This window comes from Pseudochaenichthys georgianus, chromosome 7 (assembly GCF_902827115.2).
Source record: "Pseudochaenichthys georgianus chromosome 7, fPseGeo1.2, whole genome shotgun sequence".
In the NCBI taxonomy this organism is placed as follows: domain Eukaryota; kingdom Metazoa; phylum Chordata; class Actinopteri; order Perciformes; family Channichthyidae; genus Pseudochaenichthys; species Pseudochaenichthys georgianus.
In genome coordinates, this window is record NC_047509.1 from 7709645 (window position 1) to 7731256 (window position 21612).

At 40.6% G+C, this 21612-nt stretch overlaps 1 protein-coding gene across 3 annotated transcripts; it reads left to right on the plus strand.

Annotated features, from left to right (window-relative positions):
• The first annotated feature begins 482 nt into the window (after positions 1-482).
• Positions 483-9399, plus strand: tcea2 (transcription elongation factor A (SII), 2). Of its 3 annotated transcripts, none has more exons than XM_034088003.2 (10): positions 483-705; positions 3588-3650; positions 4030-4135; positions 4225-4318; positions 4858-5171; positions 5255-5311; positions 5518-5672; positions 6266-6412; positions 7268-7339; positions 9180-9399. In XM_034088003.2, the coding sequence occupies exons 1-10, from the start codon at positions 637-639 to the stop codon at positions 9180-9182; spliced, it is 1080 nt and encodes a 359-aa protein (XP_033943894.1). In that variant the 5' UTR covers positions 483-636; the 3' UTR covers positions 9183-9399. The 3 variants fall into 3 exon arrangements, with proteins under 3 accessions (XP_033943894.1, XP_033943893.1, XP_033943892.1); XM_034088002.2 differs by lacking the exon at positions 9180-9399 and adding an exon at positions 8743-8815; XM_034088001.2 differs by lacking the exon at positions 9180-9399 and adding an exon at positions 8137-8736.
• The last annotated feature ends 12213 nt before the right edge of the window (positions 9400-21612 follow it).

The following is a 21612-nucleotide window of genomic DNA, read 5'->3' on the forward strand; positions in this document are numbered from 1 at the left end:
CAATATAACTTAGCAACACTGACATCTAGTGGGAGGAGACAGTGAGTGCATCAGGCTATTCATTCGGGGTTTTACTGGCAGCGACTGACCTTCATCCTGACAAGCAGTTAAATGAACAGGAGCGTTTTGATGCAAACACCGTCAGTGTGATATACATCTGAATACAGATTTAATTTAATTATGATTATATAGTTAGAGCTCCATGTTAATCATGTTTGTGATTAACCCATAGGGATCATGATGGATCATCTTCCCCTCCAAATTTCATCCAACAATATAGACTAGGTTATCATCATATGTTTTAATAATGAATGATAAATGAAGAGTCTACCTGAGGACATCGGATGCCCTTCCAGGAAGTCCCCTCTGGCTGCATGACTGAAGAGTCTCCTTTAAAGTTTTGGTAAAGTTATCCAGGCTGAATTTGGGAGAAAAAAATATGAAACTACAACTCCCAGCGTCCCACAGTGACACACAACAACAAACGAGAGAGAGAGGCAGCAGCTGGGAGAGGAGACAGACAGACTGCGTAAAGAGAAGCAAAGAGACAGAAACTGGCAGAGTTTCTCGTCCATCGATGGGGTTTCTCACGGCAGCAGCAGAGGAGGAGAACTGACGAAGAGAAATCCGCTCAAAATGGCTAAAACCCAAGAAGTGGAGCACATCGCTAAAAAGCTGGATAAAATGGTGCACAAGAAGAACACGGTGAGTGCAAAACAGCTGCTGCATCAGCACAAAACACGCGATCAGGTGGTGAGCCCTACAACTGCTGAGAGGGACAATTCTGGAAACACATTGTTAAACTCTGCTCACTGACCTGTGGAGGAGTTAAATGTTTGCCGATAATCTCACTCTAAACTATGCCGCTGCTTCTGTTTTTGGTGATAAATCAATGCAGCGATTGGTCAAAAAGCTGCCAATTAAATCCACCACACCTTGAGTCAATTGTCTGATCAACTCAATGCAGAGTTTATTAACTATATACCTCCAAACTAAGGTTATTTAATATATATGGTGGCATTATTAGATTGCTGAGTTAAAACAGAAAATAATACAACTCTTTATAATATAATTTGTTTGTACTTGACATTGGGAAAATCCAGTCAGTGGAGCGAACTAAACATGTGCCTTGGGGCTCTGTTGAGTTGGTTTTATTATAATGGAGAACTGCTATCAAGTAATACATACATTGAAAAGAGCATGCAGTATTTGAGTTCAAAGTTCAAAGCAATTGCATCTATGTTAAATTAAATGGAGACTTTGTGGATGATTTAAAAAGATCCCCTCTGCAAACATTTAAAATGAATGTGTGTTTGATTTGTTTTTAAAAGAACATTTAATCCTTCAACCTCATTGAAAAATCCACAATATGAATAAACAAATGTTTTTAGTTTCAAAAGTTTAAACAGTGGAAAGAAGATGTCTTATTGTTTGTGCACTGTCCAATGTTTGTATTTCCAAAACCTTGATTAATACCAATGCTGACCAAACCGTCAGTATGTCGGGGTTGAGAATATGTTTCCAAATATCTAGCCGTCACTTCCAATATTATTTTGGCTCTGGTTTGGATACTTGTTCCAATGTTTTCCACAGCTAGCTGCTAACTTTCCATTTGGTGCCAGCTTTGCAGAGCATGTTTTTATTGAATGGCTAACTGTGGCGATTTAATCTGTGTTAAACCAGAGGATTAAAACGATAGAGCAAAGGAAGTTAAAAGCTACATAGAGCTGGGAATACTTCAACAGGTGTTTGGGGGCAGGAGGGAAAATGTCTTATTCAATAAAAACCGCCTCTAATTTGCCCTTTTGGTTCATACAACATGATAAAGGACTGGTTTGGGCTGCCCTCTGATAGGAGAACACATGGGGCAGTGCCATATACTGTGGGTTTTCCATCATGGTTTTCCCCCCTTTTAGTGTTTTATGAGACATTGCAACGGGTACACTTATTTACCAGCTCTATAGAGGTTGTTGGTGAACAAACAGTGGATTAGGGGGCTACATTTGAGCAGTGGGGACAGGGCTTACAGAAAATGCTCAATGATTACACATTAATGATAATACTTGTTTACCCTATTCTCAGCAGATTTGTGGAAATGTATTGCTTTTTTTCTTTCTCGAAATAGTCTCACAGCAACAGTTTGCACAGAGATGTTTTGTCTTAAACATCACAGTGGGATTTGGAAGTAGACGCATGAATAATACAACGGCCTCTTCTGCTTAAATGTATTTTCCTGTCTGTCTTTGTCTCTAATAATTATTTTGTTCCTTTTATCCGTGCATGTCTTTTAGTTTCTGTGTCACAATGTGGGAACACATCCTGCTTTTTTCCCTGCAGTACCCTCTCATTTGGAGAAAGCACAGCTATGGACTCCTCCTCCTGGACACTCTCCTGCTCTAAAATGTTAATCATTTTCAGTATAGCATTATAATAAGGGATTTCAAATAAGATAAAGCTACTGTCTCCCTTTTTCTCCAGACCTAAAGGCTTTGCATTGTGTTGATTTCCCCAAATATGAACTTTCTGGTGTCAGGTATGGACTGGTCCTCATTATTTGACAACTTGAAGTCCCTTAAATTAAATCTCCTGACCTGGTCCCATCATTCTCTTGGTAACCTTTATTTTACACTGAACGATTGTCTCGGGGCGTGTGGGTGACAGCTGTGGGTGTTAGTCTTGGGAAGAAGCCATGAATCTTCTCATGCCGTAGAAAAGGCCACCTTGACTCTACTGGATAAATGAATGTCCACTGAAACAGATCTGTCTGTCTTAATAATAATAATAAATGATATTTATATAGCACCTTTCAAGGGACCCAAGGTCGTTGTACATGGTGGACAAACAAAACAAACAGACAATCAACGGGCAAACCAAATAAATAAAGGAAGCCGGGGGACCAGAAAAGGGCTAGGGCCCGAAGGCCAGGGTGAACGGTGTGTTTTTAGTGATGATTTGAAGATGTCCAGGGAGGCAGCATTACGGATCTCGGCAGGAAGTGCATTCCAGAGGGTGGGGGCCGCAACACTGAACGCCCTGTCACCAACAGTTCGGAGGCGAGAGCGGGGGATGGAGAGCAGGCCCGTGTCTGAGGACCGCAGACTCTGAGAAGGGGTGTAGGGATGGAGGAGGTCCGATAAGTACTGGGGGGCGAGGGAATGGAGGGACTTGTACGTGAGGAGGAGTGTTTTGTACTGAATCCAGGACTTGACCGGCAGCCAGTGTAGGTGGATGAGGGTGGGGGTGATATGGTGCCATGGCTTGGTGCGGGTGAGAAGCCTGGCGGGAGAGTGCTGGACATATTGGAGCCTGTCCAGGGTTTTGCTGGGAACCCCGGACAGGACTCCATTGCAGTAGTCCAGACGGGATGTGATGAAGGCGTGTACAAGGGTTTCTGCCACAGAGTCAGAGAGTGAAGGTGTTTTTGAGGTGGTAGAAGGCGGATTTGGTGACAGTCTCAAGACAGTTTGATTTGTCTTGTTAAACATGCGTTGTCAGACACACCGGTGTTCACTCTCTGAAGTGTACATGTGGTGAGTTGACCTCATACAGGGTAAACATGTGATTTGAATGTGTTATGTTGTCTCCAGGACGGAGCTCTCGACCTGCTGATGGAACTGAAGAACATCAAGATGTCTCTAGAGACGCTGCAGGTAAATAACTCCACCCCTCTGCCATGTCCCCATCAACATCAAGTGCACCTATAGTCTGACACAGCTGACATAGGAATAGTTATCACTGTATAAGTCTGTTAAATTAGGGCATGGACATTCTGCACAATCAAAATGGCAAAAGGAAGTGGGGACTTGCGATAAACCAGTTTAAAACATGAATTCAGACGCTCGGCTTTGACGCTGTGTTAAGGTGATGATTAAACGGATGGGATTTTCAGCAAAGTTGACATAGTTTGTTTGAGCAATCAAATGGTACCAATGTCTTTAATTCACGCCCACTGGAGAACACAACATTGACGGCACTTTAGATGGGAAAACATTTATATAACTTTTATTTCCACAATTGTAACCACTGTAGTCCACCAGAGTGGGGATGTCTGTGAACGCGGTGAGGAAACACAGTTCAGAGGAAGAGGTTCAGACTCTGGCCAAAGTTCTCATCAAGTCCTGGAAGAAACTGCTGGGTAAGAGGCCAAGCGTTGACATCTATCAATGCTCTTTGATAGAAAACAATGGGTGCGGCGTACATTTTGTTTTGTGTGTTGCCTTGCAGACGGTGCAGAGGGGAAGCTGGAGGAGAAGAAGAATGAAGACTCTCCTGTGAGGTCATCCTCCACCTCCAAGGATTCTGGCAGCACTGAGAAAAGGTCTGTCGCACTCTGATGACATCACTTTTGGTTACATCTACTCTTAAATGGTGTTTCTCTTATTTTCCTACGATACTGTTATGATAGGCTGTGAATAAGAAAATCTGAAGACCAGACCATCTATTTCTATTTATTTTTTGTTTGTTGAGAAAGGGGCAGGAAATATAAGATTATTTTCTTCTCCCTACTCCTTTTCGGGTATGGTGTGTTCATAGAGACATGTTTTTTAAATAATTGTTATACATTAAGTTGTGCATACCATGAACGGAACAAATAAAAAATGAAATGAAATTAGTAGATGGCACTGTTAGAGACAGAAGTGAAAGTACAGTTTCCTATGTCACGTAGGAAGATTTAAGGCAAGGCAAGTCTATTTATATAGCACCTTTCAACACAAGGTGCTTTACAAAAATGAAAGACATTCAGAAAAAGCCATTTAAAAATGGTAAAAGATAATATAATTATAATTAATAAGATAATTAAAGTGGAACCGACTCCAAATTCCACTTAATTTAATAATGTCTCCTCCTCTGACTCAGCAGTAACACATCAGGGGACTCCCCCACCACATCAACCCCCCCAATCCCCCCAATCACTCCCACCACCCCCCCAATCACTCCCACCACCCCCCCAATCACTCCCACCACCCCCCCAATCACTCCCACCACACCCCTAATCACTCCCACCACACCCCTAATCACTCCCACCACACCCACTACACCCACTACACCCACCTCTCCTATCCCCCCCATCCTCCCCGCTCAGGTCAACTCCTCCCCCCCTCCCCGCGTCACCACGGACAGTGTGAGAAACAAGTGTCGAGAGCTGCTGGTGGCGGCGCTGCAGACCGACGGTGAGAAGACCCTTTCCAATATAAGAGTATAAGAAAACACACGGTTGATATTTTAATATCTCAAATTGATGTTTGTGTTGCAGGTGACTACAAGAACATTGGAGCCGACTGTGGGCATCTTGCAGCACAAATCGAAGAGGATATCCTTTTTTTTCATCAAGATTTAAAAACCCTACAAAAACACACACTAACATACAAAAAATGATTTTACAACTGAATGAAAGGTATTCATTTGAGTGTACTCGCTGTGTTTCACTTTGTAAGATACATTTTAAGCTGATTCACTGATGTATATAATGTGTGTTTGATCATCACTTGTGAGTCCTTGACTGCTCGTCGTGCCCACATATCTTCCAGGAGTTTAAGACGACAGATTTAAAATATAAAACTCGTCTAAGAAGCAGAATCTCTAACCTCAAGGACCAGAAGAACCCCGACCTGCGGCGTAACGTGCTGTGTGGAAACATCTCGGCTCAACGCATCGCCTCCATGACCGCTCAGGTCAGTCATCCTTACCTCGTATTATATTTCGTTTTTTTAGGGTTAAAGGTCACCTATTATGCAAAATCCACTTGTTCATGTCTTTTATAGATCAACATGTGTCCCCTCTGTGGAAAGAGATTCTGAAAGTTTCAGGAACAAAGACCCCCTCTCTTTTTGTCCTGATCCATTTATATAAAAACCTGTTTGAAAATGAGCTGATCAGATTTTGGCCACTTTATGATGTCATAACGATTTTTTGGCTCGTGTGACCATTAGCCAATCAGCAACCAAGGTAACGAAAAAAAAAAAAAAGTGTCTTTTCGGGTCAATGCGACTGATTTCGATGGAGCAGGTCACACATATCTCTCAGAGGGGAGTGGGGAGTGGCTCCTTATTTTTCATCTAAAGTAGCAGACAGAGCTGAAAACAGAGGGGTTTATGGGTAATGCTACAATGATCCGTTTGGTATTTGGAGCCAAACACTTCAGAGACATGTTTTGTATATATCTCAGAACTATAATATATTGATGTAAAACAGTATAATAAGAGATCTTTAGGTTGAGAAGGGGGTACTTGATTACAACAACTGCAGTACTGCTATGTGTGTGCAGGAGATGGCGAGTGCAGAGCTGAAGCTGATGAGAGAGGCTCTGACTAAAGAGTCCATCAGAGAGCATCAGCTGTCCAAGGTCGGGGGGACGGAGACGGACATGTTCATCTGCGGCAAGTGCCGCGGAAAGAAATGCTCATACACACAGGTAGGAACACACATGACTACACACCAGAGATGGCAAAAGTACACACATCCTTTACTGAAGTAGAAGTACAGATACTCGTGTTTAAAAATACTCTGGTATAAGTAGAAGTACTGACTAAACTTCTTGACTCAAGTAAAGAAGTATTGGCTTTGAAATGTACTTGTAAAAAGTACCCATAACTAGCAGCTGTTTTAAAGAGTACCTGACCTCACTTTATATTAATAGAACAATAATGTCATTGTTAGCTAATGAATGTTTCCATGCTGAACAACGGCAACATGACAACGTTTCCATTGGTCCCTCTTCTTTAGAGAAGAGCAGGAAATGATGGATACACGGATCGTGTTCAAATCAATAGGCACGCAATGACTCTAAATAATAATGATCACGCCACCAAACACACATTCAAACTAAAGTAATGAGCCTGTTTTGAAAATGTAAGAAGTAGAAAGTTCAGGTGTAAGAATGTAAGAAGTCAAAGTAAAAAGTCGTCAGAAAAATAGGTAGTGGAGTAAAGTACTGATACCAGAACATTTTACTTAAGTACAGTAACGAAGTATTTGTACTCTACTATTTCCCACCTCTGCTACACACACAGTAGGGAATGTTCCCATAGACAAATGATCATAGTCGACTGGGATATTAAAGTCTAAAATCAAAATGAAAAATGTAAAACTGAATTCCAAAATAAAAACAGCTTGAACTCAACCTGCAGCATGTTTTTTGGTAAGCAGGGATACAAAGAAAATGAAAGCAGTGCTCTTTTCAATGTTAAAGTGCATTAATAATATTGTGTCCCAAAATAATCAGGAATGGTGAACTCAAATGCTTCCCGTGATGTTCTGTGTGTTTCAGGTGCAGATCCGCAGTGCTGATGAGCCGATGACCACCTTTGTGTTGTGTAACAGCTGCGGCAACCGATGGAAGGTAGGAACACACAAAATAATGATTTAAGATTTATAAAATGTTGGGTACATTCTTAAAGCTAAAACATACAGCAAATATAATTGAAAACATTTTCAGCGAAGCAGCGAATGCTTAGAATAAAGTACACAAGTGCTCCATATAATTTACAGTATATCCACCACACATGAAATGTTTGTAAATATGCATCCAACCTCATACAACAAACAAGAACCCATAAGAATCTTAAAAAACCTTTTCAAAAGTCTATGGTATAAAAATACAACAATTTACCCATGTCAATCTTTTTAAAAGGAATGTATAATGGTCGCTTTTCAAATAAATTATCCAACATATTAGTCCTTATACATTATGTGAACTTCTTCATCAAAGTAAAACACTTAAGCATATTTATGAAATGATTTACAGGAGGAGGCAGGTCAATTTAAGTGCTTTTACTAAATAACAATATTGCAACTCATCTGTAACCGTAATAAAGTTAAATTGACCTGAGTGTCAGTATGACTCTCACCACAAGATGGCAGCAGAGACCAGACTCTTCATGTTTCTCCTCTTCCTCTCCACTCACCTTCACGAGTGCTGCTGCCCTTTACATATTGTATGTCCGCCTTATTCTCTCTCTCACCCGTTTCTCTTCTTTTCTCACTTCTTCATATCTTTTTATTTCAATGTTCCTTCTTTCTCCAGATTTCTCAGATCTCTCCTTGTCCTCCCTCCCCCCTTGTTTACATCTCATGCCTCCCGCCTGTCCTTTCCCCCTCCTCCCTCCCTCTCTTTTTCTTCTCCTTTTCTCTCCACAGTTACTCCCTCCTCTCTCTCCAGTACTTTTTCAGGCCCCTCCCTCATTTAGCTCCTGGCTGTAGGTCAAGGTGAAGCCACACATTGGAGCAGCTTGGATTGTGGGAAGTGTTTCCGTTTCAGCATTTTGAGAATCTGAAACATGTCGGTAGGCTCTGACATTATTATCAGTTTAATAAAGCTATCTTTGATAAACTGATGAATAAACACCTCTCTAACCTCAGGAATCATTTCAAGCAAGCATTGAAGTTGCAAAATACTGAAAACGTTCAGTATTTTTGCAGGAAATTACACACAGATCTAACTTTACTAACTTTGTGTTAAGTTTAATGTTGGCACAATATAATATATAATTTCTGTTGCAGGCTTCTTTTTATTTATTATGACTGAGAACTGTTTCTGATATGGATGGGAGGTTTACATTTTGGCAGTTCAAGATTTTAACTACATAAAACAACAATTTTATTTGAGTTTGAAGCTAACCCTAACCCACGATTCATTTTACCAGAGTTATTTTACTTAATCTACTTTGGTTTTACTCAAATGTTACACATTTAAATGTATTTTCTGTAAGAATCTTAACCACAGCCTTTCTTTCTGTCTTCCAGTTTTGCTGAAGTGTGTGTGTGTGTGTGTGTGTGTGTGTGTGTGTGTGTGTGTGTGTGTGTGTGTGTGTGTGTGTGTGTGTGTGTGTGTGTGTGTGTGTGTGTGTGTGTGTGTGTGTGTGTGTGTGTGTGTGTGTGTGTGTGTGTGTGTGTGTGTGTGTGTGTGTGTGTGTGTGTGTGTGTGTGTGTGTGTGTGTGTGTGTGTGTGTGTGTGTGTGTGTGTGTGTGTGTGTGTGTGTGTGTGTGTGTGTGTGTGTGTGTGTGTGTGTGTGTGTGTGTGTGTGTGTGTGTGTGTGTGTGTGTGTGTGTGTGTGTGTGTGTGTGTGTGTGTGTGTGTGTGTGTGTGTGTGTGTGTGTGTGTGGCAAAATGAATTTGGATTCAAAACTATGAATTTCTTTTTTTGTTTTATTTTGTATAATTTCTTTTTTATATAAAAAAGTGAAAGCTGTAATATATTTAAAAACGAATATGAAGGTCCATGTTGTGTATATGGTTTAGTTTGTATTGTATACAGCACTTGTAAAGAGTTTATTTCTTATTCTAGATGAAGCTTTAAACTAGATTGAAATCACAATTAGGATTTGTGGAAACAGCTTGTTGTGCTGACACAATATGTTTCCCTTAACATTTCTATTAAAGTTGCTCTTTATTTAAGACCACATCGCTGCAGTGTCTTTTATTTCTGGCTTAATTTAGCTTCGTAGTCTTTTAGAGTGCATGTACTGGTCATATTTGTGGATAAGGGATATTTATTTATTATAATTTAACATTGGTTAAATCAATTGGCATACAAGATTTAGATCCAGATGAAGATTGTTCTATTATTAATAGATAAAGCATGTATCAATTTTCAAGTATTCATATTTTGAGTTTTGTTGAGAAATAGAACATGCATACCGCACACGCAGCAACATTTAGACTTTTTTTAAATTAGTGCATTCAACCCATCCTGCTAAGAGGCATACACAGCTTTTATACAGCGCCGAGGGAGCAGAGTGGGGGTCTGGTGCCTTACTCATCGGCACCTCAGTTAGGGGAATTGAACTGGCAATCAGCCAAGTCCCTATTGTATGAAAAATGCCACACAACCATTTTGGGTTATTACTGAAATGACATCCACATTGCTGCCAAAGGGTTTCTGTATTATTGTTTCAGTTTTACTTTGACTCAACAACATGACTTATAACGCAACAGCCAGCATCCCTGTTACAACTGTAACCCACCAGTGATGTCACAGTGTACTGACACACCCTCGAGTTCACTTCTGCATCACTGGAGCAGGATAAACCACTCAACGTCCGGAAACATGTAACCTTTAAAGCATCTTAACTTTATCAAAAAAGGAATCTCACATAATACTGGTTAAAGTGTGCTACTTTCATCAATCATAACTTTTTTGTTTTACATTCGATTGCTTTATGATATCCTTCACAGTAGACATTTGAACATATAAAATTGTTAATCACCACTTTCATTGAATTTTGGATGATTTAGTCAACTTTGTAACACCATGGTGTTCCTGGTCAAAAATGACCGCCATAAAGAAAAGGAATTAGTAACCATCCGGATCAGATAAAACACACACACACACACACTCTAGATGTGTCCCCCCCCCCTTATGTGCCCAATCCCTCCATGTGAATCACATCTGGCACACACAGAACAATTTGACACATTTCCCGCTCTTATGTGCCCATCCCCCCACATGGATCACACCTAGCACACGGAATACATGTTCAGTGTCTATTCTTTGTATATTTACTGCAGTTCTTCATGTATACCAGTAGTCTGATACAATATTTACAGTTTGAAAGGGTGTTAAATGAAATTTGGTGATTAATGGTTTTTGTATTAATGTAATGGCAGTTAAAACAGGACCGGTCAAATTTGACCGCGAACACCAAAGTAAGGGGGGAAAACGAAGACAATAGGAGGGTTGACACTCATTTTAATAACAAATAATATATCATTTGAAATATTTTAGCACTATCAGTTTTATGTTGTTAACAAACGTTAAACATTAAAGTCCTTCCACTTAAATACTGTTGAGAAAATTCCTTCTCATGACCAGTGAGGTCTTTATTCTTTATCAGTTCATTTAACTGAACCACATGTACAAGTAACACATAAATCCCAACTGACTCAAGTGTAAACCAGAGATGTTGAGTCCGTTTTCCAAATGGTGCTGGAGGTGCGAGCGTGTTGACAGAGGTGATGAAAAGTGTTGAGAAAGCAGAGCGGATAAAGCTGCTGTTGTGTTTGTTGTGGAAACACTGCTGAGCTCTTTCCATATAAGAGCATGGGAGAGAGAGGGAGGAAGGTGAAGAGACAGCCAGGTTAGGTGTCTTCTTTCTGGATGGAAAACAGACCGAATTCCAGCCTGTCCTCCTACAAAAAACGACCAAATCGGTCGATTGTTTAAACACCTTAGATTATGACCCATAGCCACGTTTTAAAGTGTAGCACCTCTAGTGGTCGTGTAAGAAACAACATGCTCCCGTTTATTCACAAATAACCCTCTCTGGAAAATCCTAAATTGTAGAATAGTTTTGCCATTAAAATACTTTTTGATTAGATTTCTAGTGTATTGTACTTTTAGAATCCACGTCCAGTGGATGTGTAGGATCCAGTGGATGTGTAGGATCTATAGTTTGATTACGAAGATGATTTGAGGTCTCGCCAGGATAACGTGTATGTGCGGCAGCTTCCATGAAAAGTTAGCGTGGGTGAAAACAGTTTTTCCGGTCTCAAAGTTTTCATAATAAAACCGGATATATTCCCCTCACTGTCAAATGATTACACAGTGATTACTCATCCACTAAAAAACATCAGTTTATCCTTGTTAAGTACACAATATTGATTGGTTTAAATTGTGTACAATGCTTTTGTGTTTTTAACCTTCGATTTAGAGAAACCAATAGTTTTTTTTTCTTATTCAAAAGAAGACCTTAACTTAAAGTAATCTTTAATGTTTAAATAAAGCCTAGTGGGTCTGTTTTGTCCATCCTCCTGTTAATATCTTTGGACGTCCTGCACTAAACTGTTTTATTGTAGAGATCCCTACAGCATCTTCTTGATATTTTCAATTTTGTATGTAGGCTACTCTTAATATTTAAATGTTTTCATCAAATAAAACGTATTCAACAACAAAATTCAATAACGTGCTTTAACCACTAGGCGGCTCGGGTTAAAAAAAAACAGTGGTGTAGTTAATAAAACATAATAATATCAAACATATGACTATTAACTTTATTGTGAAATTAAAACAGAACGGTAAAAGAAAATACAGTTTCAGTCTCTCGATTTGAAGCTTATGCATTGTACCATGAACCTGTATAGACCTGTAACAGTCAACTGCATGAGGAGTTGGAAAGGTAATTAATTAATTAATTAATTAAAATGTCGAACTCAGACTTCATTTTAAGGACATTTCGGCCAGGTATTTAGAGCTATATTTGTTTAACCACCGGATTGGCAAAACAGGAGAGTGTGTGCACCAGTCTGCCTTGATGTATTCATGTCTGTGACACTCACAGTATCTGCTGGCCACCGCTGTTTTATAGAAAGAAAACCTCCTTCACTTCATGAAATCTCTAAAGCACCAGGAGGCAGCGGGAGGGTTAACTCAGCCTCTGAGAAGAGGAGCGCGTGGTGTTTTCACGCACCGCCTTCACTGTGTTTACCTTCAGAATCATTAGAAAGGCTACGAGCGACCGCAGGCTGATGTGTTTTAACCACACACACGCACACACGCACGCACACACACACACACACACACACACACACACACACACACACACACACACTTTAAACGCAGACTTCTGTTCCTCCATGTTTCGTTGTTATTGTTTCACTGAGCGGACCCGCCCCCTTTTTTTTTCAAACGCTCCCTTTTTTGGTCTATCTGCGGCGGTAATAGGTTTTGTGCGCTGTGATGATTCGGCTGTACCTTTAGTAATGAATATTAAATGTTCATTTGATCATTGGTTTTATTATGAAAACGTCGAGACCGGAAATACTGTTTTCAACCCGTAACTTTACTGCCGCATACCTCAAATCATCTTCGTAATATCTATCAAACTACGTGGATTCTAAAAGTACAATATATACTTCTCGCTAGAAATCTAATCAAAAAGCGTTTTAATGGCCAAACTATCCTACAATTTAGGATCTTACAGAGAGGGTTATTTGTAAATAAACGACCATCTGTAACGTTTGCATGCAACGGGAGCAGGACGTATTAAGCGCTTGAACAAACGACATATTTGGTCGTAATAATTGGGCCTGAACAATCGGCACATTTGGTCGTATGAGTTGGAGGACTTGTTGCCGAATTCATGAAGTCCAAACAGAACACAGAGCAGAAATAGTTACTCAGTGGAACGCAAAACAGGTTACAAACTGACCATGTAATTCTCTCTCATTTGTGATTTTGACCATTACAGCATGGTCAGGAAAAGGAAAACATATATGAAACACAATGTTGCGATTACTTTCACCGCCCATTTGGGAAGGATTTAATATTAGATCCAAGTAATGACTGTCTGACTTTGTAGCCTACTGTATAAAAAGCCTCCTTATCATTTAAGATCTTGTTACTTTGGTACGTTCAGTTATCAGAACTAATGCAAATCGAAAAAGCTAGCAAAATAAAAATATTGTAGGCTACTGAAAGAAATCAAGGTTGCTAAGCTTGTTAAACGTTCTATTTACATGTTAGCTATATGCTAATGTTAGCACAAACCAGGTTCAGTTGCAACAGGGCTATTGTTTCCAATGCCAATAGAGTTTCTTTGAAAAAGCTAAAAAAAAATGTTTAGGGGTGGGAACAAGTATTTTATGAGATGTTATAATTGGGTTAATGAATCATTGGGAATTGCCAGAGGAATTCCCTTAAAGTATTGTTAATTAGACCCAAGCAAATATCCTTTCATTAATTATTCAACGAGTCATTTTTCCCTTTATTTCCCCCCCCCCCTCCTCCCTGTGAGCCCAGTGCCCGTCTGCGAGACAGCGAGACACCGCGGAACTCAGCCTGGGCACACACACACACCCGCAGCCTGGCTGGGAGTTTGTGTGTGACCCGCTCCTCCCAGCAGCGAGCCTCGCAACGTCCCGCCGTGTGCGTGTGCGCGTGTGTGTGTGTGTGTGTGTGTGTGTGTGTGTGTGTGTGTGTGTGTGTGTGTGTGTGTGTGTGTGTGTGTGTGTGTGTGTGTGTGTGTGTGTGTGTGTGTGTGTGTGTGTGTGTGTGTGTGTGTGTGTGTGTGTGTGTGTGTGTGTGTGTGTGTGTGTGTGTGTGTGTGTGTGTGTGTGTGTGTGTGTGTGTGTGTGTGTGTGTGTGTGTGTGTGTGTGTGTGTGTGTGTGTGTGCGCGGAAGTCCGCGGATTGGTCCAAACGTAACGGCTCCGTGGACCTGTGACTCTGCAGACCGTTTACATGCATACAAAGCTATAACACACAAGGGGACGGGTAATAACCAGAAAAGCATGACATGGGACCTTTAAACGCTAAAGAAAATGTGAACATAGCATTTATTTATTCAATTTTACTTACAATTAGTATGTTTTTTCCAGGACATATTGGAATTTACTAACTTTATTTTACTTTGTGCAGCTGGTATAAAAACATGTTAAATTTAAGATCCATTTTACTCTGGTGTAGTATTATTTTAAGTGACTAATCTTCATTTAATAGCAAGCGCTTTAGTAAGTAAATATTACGTTTTGGGTAACTTGGAAGCAGAAAAGGAGGTAAAAAAGGCCCTCAGCATGTGAACTAAACCGTGCATTTCTGAAAGCGATAGGAGAAGTGAAGTTTATCAGTGTCCATCGACGCATGCGAAAGAGAGGAATGCTGGGAAAGAAACATGGATGGACAGATAAAGAAATCTAAGTGTGGGAGAGTGTGTTTGTGTGAGAAATGGAGGTATGAGTGTGTCTATATACTAAATAAGTGTATGTGTCTGTGTCACAGAGAACTACTTCCAAACACAAACATATCAAGTTACAGTGAACTGTGGAACAAGACCAGACACCCACACACAAACTCCAAACCTGTGTGTGTGTGTGTGTGTGTGTGTGTGTGTGTGTGTGTGTGTGTGTGTGTGTGTGTGTGTGTGTGTGTGTGTGTGTGTGTGTGTGTGTGTGTGTGTGTGTGTGTGTGTGTGTGTGTGTGTGTGTGTGTGTGTGTGTGTGTGTGTGTGTGTGTGTGTGTGTGTGTGTGTGTGTGTGTGTGTGTGTGTGTGTGTGTGTGTGTGTGTGTGTGTGTGTGTGGTGGTTTCCTTTAGGAACTGAGTGTTGGGAGTATCAACAAAGAGTCAACAGCTCTGTTTCTTTTCACTCAGTTCATGTTCACTTTCAGTTCAAACTCAAACTGCAGTTTCACATTAGAGAAGTGAATGTACTTGAACCGCTTTACCTGAAAATAAAAAATCTTGTTGTGCATTTATGTAAAAAAACATGTTGGCCAAAATGCTTCGATAGGATTATATAAAATACCAGACATTGGTATTTTACGATGGCCCTGAAGTGCAAGACACTACAGCATTTCAGAAAACACCACAGCATTCCAGAAAACACCACAGCATTTCACAAAACACAACAGCATTCCAGAAAACACCACAGCATTCCAGAAAACACCACAGCATTTCACAAAACACCACAGCATTTCACAAAACACTACAGCATTTCACAAAACACCACAGCATTTCACATTGGACGGAAAGGGTATTCCTTTAGGACACTTCTTGTTTGTGATTGGACAGAGCCAGCCAGAGAAGCACTGCTGTGATTGGTTGTTTTTGCTGCCAATCAAGAAATGACGCTTCGTGATTGGTCAACACCCGACACGGAAATATGTCCCAACACATCAGCCGTTAGCACACACTCAGAGCTCACAGCTCCTCATATCTGTTCAGAAACTGGACAAAAGTTAAACATGAACAAACCACAGACCGTCTATGGCCCTTTCTCATTTCTCGAACTCCCCTCCTCGACTCCTATCCTCGATACTTAGTCCCGCCCACAGGAGATGCGAGCGGAGGAGCCGAGGAGGGGAACCGAGGAGAGAGGAGGGGAAGCAGCAGGCGGTTAGAGAAATGAGAACTCCTCTCCTCTGAGCGGTCATTTTAAAGAGACGTCCATTAATGATGACAGAAGGCACAGCAGCCCTCTGTCTGCTGGACAGATGTGTTCATGATGACTTATATATTTACTTTGATTCATTCACAGTGCGGAATAATGAGACAATAACAGGCTACAGATGCGGACACGCATCCCCCCCCCCTCTCCCCTCTGGTCGCTACAATGAGGGAAATAAATTACGGGCCAAAAGTTGTATTTACAAGTATTAAAAGTAAGCAGAGGACACCAAACCAACTGAGACCTGTCTGTCCGCTGCATCTATGCACACACTGTACCACACACACCTACACCACACACACATACAGCTCCTAAAACAGGCTACAACCGTTGTGTATTTTATTGTGAAGCACTAAATGGTTTTAGAAAAATATCGACTCTTTGTTTGTAGATATCTACTAAACTACAGCAAATACAGAGAGTAGTGTAGGCCTGTTATACTGAGTGATATATATTATACACACTGCTCTGCTTTCTGCACGGACCTCACAGCTGTTCTCACTGTAAACATCGCGTCGCGATGAAAGCAGTTAATAAAATAATATCCAGGGGATGCATGCAGAGCTGTCATTGGCTGAGATAAGTCCGGCCGTGCGTCACGACTCTTTGAAACATCTCTGTTGCCGGAAATGCATCCATGAAGGAGCCGTGGAGGACCCATCAGTGTATCCTCGGTTATAGCTCCTCCAGAGAGCCTCCTCGACGCTCGGTCCTCGAAGTGCATTTAGAGAAATGAGATGTCCTTCAACATGGCACGCTAAAATTCATTTCCGGGTCACCGGAGGACCGAGGAGTCGAGGAGGGGGATTTGATGAAATGAGAAAGGGCCTATGTCATGGCGAATACAGTCGCTGCTTTATTTATGTCTGTATGACGTTGTGAGTGTCGACGGAGCAGCTACAAGTTAGTTTAGCCTGATGGATCCGAATCCATTCAGAAAACAAGCATTTTAAAAGCTTTTCGCCTGCCGTCTTGTCTGCAGACTTGTCAAAGCGTTCATGGTTTTTACTAACCGTTATCAGTATGCAGTTAATTCGGCATCACTTTGAAACGTGTATTACAATTAAATCACGGTCAAATATGTTCATTTTGTTGTAGTTGGCATCTCCCATATAATTTACATGGAGATACGCCCCGCCCCCTCTCCAGGGCCTCTTGTTTGAATGACAGGAGCAAACACAGCTGACAGCCGCGGTGAAACTCGAGCGATTAGAGCGATGCAAATATTGGGTGGTCTACCATAGTATTTACATGGAGATAAGCCCCTTAAAAACCATGAATTAATAAAGCATTAATTCTGTGTTTACTCCTGTCAACAAGACTCTGGAGAGGGGGCGGGCCGTATCTCCATGTAAATCCTATCGGAATCGGATCCATCAGGCTAAACTAACCTGTAGCTGCTCCGTCCACACTCACAACAACGTTGTAAATAAAGCAGCGACTGTATTCGAAATGACATAGGCCCTTTCTCATTTCATCAAATCCCCCTCGACTCCTCGGTCCTCCGGTAGTGACCCGGAAATGAATTTCAGTGCGCCATGTTGAAGGACATCTAATTTCTCTAAATGCACTTCGAGGACCGAGGATCGAGCGTCGAGGAAGCTCTCTGGAGGAGCTATAACCGAGGATACACTGATGGGTCCTCCACGGCTGCTTCGTGGATGCATTTCCGGCAACAGAGATGTTTCAAAGACTCGTGACGCACGGCCGGACTTATCTCAGCCAATGACAGCTCTGCATGCATCCCCTGGATATTATTTTATTAACTGCTTTCATTGCGACGCGATGTTTACAGTGAGAACAGCTGTGAGGTCCGTGCAGAAAGCAGAGCAGTGTGTATAATATATATCACTCAGTAGAACAGGCCTACTCTTTTTGCTTTAGTTTAGTAGATATCTACAAACAAAGAGTCGATATTTTTCTAAAACCATTTAGTGCTTCACAATTAAATACACCACGGCTGTAGCCTGTTTTAGGAGCTGTATATGCGTGTGTGTGGTGTAGGTGTGTGTGGTACAGTGTGTGCGTCGATGCAGCAGACAGACAGGTGTCAGTTGGTTTGGTGTCCTCTGCTTACTTTTAATACTTGTAAATAAAACTTTTGGCCCGTAATTTATTTTCCACATTGTAGCGACCAGAGAGAGGGGGGGGATATATCCAGTCTCTGATAGTGTTACGTTATTATGAGAGTGCTCTGCTTGATTCTGAAATTGTATATATTTATATAAATATATACATATATATGTGTGTGTGTGTCCGCATCTGTAGCCATTATTGTCTCATTATACCGCACTGTGAATGAATCAAAGTAAATATATAAGTCGTCATGAACACATCTGTCCATCAGACAGAGGACTGCTGTGCCTCCTGTCATCATTAATGGACGTCTCTTTAAAATGACCGCTCAGAGGAGAGGAGTTCTCATTTCTCTAACCGCCTGCTGCTTCCCCTCCTCTCTCCTCGGCTCCTCCGCTCGCATCTCCTGTGGGCGGGACTAAGTATCGAGGATAGGAGTCGAGGAGGGGAGTTCGAGAAATGAGAAAGGGCCATAGACAGTCTGTGTTTTGTATATGTTTAACTTTTGTCCAGTTTCTGAACAGATATGAGGAGCTGTGACTGTGAGCTCTGAGTGTGTGCTAACAGCTAACGGCTGATGTGTTGGGCCAATAACGAAGCGTCATTTCTTGACTGGCAGCAAATAAAAACACTCACAGCAGTGCTCCTATGGCTATCTCTGTCCAATCACAAACAAGAAATGTTCTCCCTAAGGAATACCCTTTCCGTCCAATGTGAAATGCTGTTGTGTTTTGTGAAATGTTGTGGTGTTTTGTGAAATGCTGTTGTGTTTTGTGAAATGCTGTTGTGTCTTCCACTTCAGGGCCACCGTAGTACTTGTATCTGCCTTATAAATCCAGTATCAAATGCAGGGTAGCGAGAGGCATGGACGATGGCAGAGCAGAGAGTTGATTCCTAGTTGAGACATAAGAAATAAATTGAAGACACAAACACAGAACAAACGAGGCCGTTTCTCATTGGATGTTCAAGGGTTTCCGTTTATATATGTACAATTAAAATCACAGTTTTAACAAAATATAAAATAAATAACATTAACAATACTAAGATAAATGCATTCCGAGTCACCAGTCTGGTTAAGATCTAGGCATCTCTTTTTTTGAATCTGTTGTTTCTGCCTGCGCAGACAACTACACACATTTTCCTCAAACTACATTTCCCATGAAGCACTGGGTGTAAGCATCCCATCTCACATAACATATTTTTTTTCTCTATATATTTTTTTTCTTAGTTGTTTTTCAATAATATATCTATATATATTTATATTTTTTTGCACCTGGGATTTCCTCCCACCCCCCTTCCTGAATTGACCAACCACAGTTCAGCCCTGCAGCCTCCTGCAGCCAATCAGGAGCAGGCGTCCGAGTGGGACAGACAGTGGTGAGGTCAAGGTGAGAGGTCACAGAGGCAGAGGTCAGCAGCAGCAGTGCCCAGGTAGGCCACCCTGGTGTGTGTGTGTGTGTGTGAGAGTGTAATTTGCATTACTATACTTATTAGGACCACTTTAACAATCATTTTTAGGAACTTTAGAGGTCTTTTATCATCGTTTCTAAGCAATACAACTCTCCAAATCTTTTCTAAATCGTATTCATCAAGCCAAATGGCACAGAAAATATTAAACAGTTATTTAAAATACCAAAAAGCTGCCAATTTTCAAATGTGATGTTTGTTGAGCAGATCAATTAATAGTGAAACATAGAATTATCTCATTATTTAAAGCCAGTCGAGCCATTACAAAAAAAGGTCACCCAGGCCTTTGAGAAATATTGGACAATATACCATTTAGAGGGTGTGTTGCACTCAATATGAATACAAGATTGCTGTATTTCAACAGTAACAGACTGTAGGGTGCAGTACTTCTTTACAGCTGAATTGATTAGAGTGGATTGTGAAATATTACATGATACTGTAACGGTTACTTTGGTAGGCTTGGTCATATCATGCTGAGGGTTTAATTTAGCAAGATGATATGGCTGCTCAATTAATCGTATTTTAATCGCAATTACGATTTTGGCTTGCAACGATTATGAAAACATCAAAATAAAACGTTTCTTTTTTTTTTTTAATTAATTTTTTTTTTTTATTGGTTTTTCAGTTGAATTATACTTAAAGTTCAGGGTAATCAACTGTTAAAAACATACTGTTCAAAAAATGTTTTTCAATAAATTGATGTTATCAAGGATGGATAATCGTTTTTAATAATCGTGATATCAATTATTGACCCACAGAATCGAGATTATGATTTTTGCCATAATCGAGCAGCCCTACAAGATGAGGTAAAGATCCTCTGAAATATAGTAACACAAACTGTGTAAATGTGTGTGTGTTTTCCAAACTCCAGTGTTTATTGCACCTGTGTGTGTGTCTGTGGTGTTGTGTAGGGTGGGGGATCAGTACACTCTAAGAGAATTGTTTTCCTCTTTTTTGCAAAGAATCCAGGAAGGGGTCAGAGTGGGAGAATTCAAGAAACAAAAAGAAAATCAACAAAATTGAAATGTTCCGTATAGTTTTCTCTTAAAAAATAGACGTCTTGTCTGTTTGTAAATCAGTAGTCGGAGGGAATTGACATCCATCCATTTGTCCTTTTTGTTTATCGCAGGAGTGAAATGATTGAGCCAGCAAACAAGTGGATAAATAAACGGCAAACAAGAAACACACGTTTTCGTTGTGGTTTGTCGCGGGGGTTGAAGGGAGCGCCCTGTGTTTTCCAGTTGAAAGAGAGAAAGAGAAGAGAGAGAAGGAATCAGACAGCATCCATGTTTTTCTGTCGCCTTTCTCGAAACCACAGGAGGAAAACAAGGTGATGAGGCGGGCGGAGGATAGGAACATTCACCTTTAACTGGCTCTGAAAGGTGATTGGACGGCATGAGGGGCGGGGCTAATATGTAAAAATCCACTTCCATGGCACAGGTGTTTTTTTCCCATTGAAATGCATTAAAGTCTCCCAAGTAATCATGTGAATCCCCACATATCCCAATACATATTTATTTCTGTTTAGAAGAAGAGAAAAAAGGTGAGGTAATGAGGAAGGAGGAGATGTCCTTAGGTAGAAAAATAGGTTGTAAGGTTAAATAGAAGGATGTAGGTGGAAGTAACAATATGGCCAGTAAAAATGTTTTAATAATGTTTCCAGTTTAAAACTCATTTAAGGGACCCTTATAATAAAAACGTGTTTATGTAGAGTGTTATTTAAAATTAGCAGATATATGTAATGTTTTAAGGGTTTTTATCAATACTGTTATGAGAGACAGAAATATGGTATTTATCAGACCACAATTTATTTTGCTTTTTAAAATGTTTCCTAATCTAAAATGCTATGAATCGAGTTCTGATACTATTTCAGACTTCTTTTCATGATAACAATTGTTTATTTTAAAGTATTCATAAAATATGTTTAGAATATTGTTTTGATTACACAACATTGTATTATCTGTATTGTGGTTTTCTTTTGGGATGGGAATGGGAGGGAGAATGGATCAGAGTAAGAAAAGATTGAATGAGAACAAACTGGAGAGAAAAGAAAAGGAGTTATTGGCAACGGAACTAAACGTTGAGGAATAAACAAGAAATGAAAAGAAAGTCTTGGCAGTAATCGGAGAGATTTGGGATTTGTTGAAACGGAGTGAGGAGTCGTCTGATCTTTTTTGGAAAGTTTGGTAC

What these genes read in the sequence shown, in the direction of transcription:
- tcea2 (XM_034088001.2), top strand. Translation starts at nt 637, where the DNA reads ATGGCTAAAACCCAAGAAGTGGAGCACATCGCTAAAAAGCTGGATAAA. An exon ending in GTCCTGGAAGAAACTGCTGG is followed by an intron (nt 4,136 to 4,224) that starts GTAAGAGGCCAA and finishes GTTGCCTTGCAG; the next exon opens with ACGGTGCAGAGGGGAAGCTG. An exon ending in GGCGGCGCTGCAGACCGACG is followed by an intron (nt 5,172 to 5,254) that starts GTGAGAAGACCC and finishes TTTGTGTTGCAG; the next exon opens with GTGACTACAAGAACATTGGA.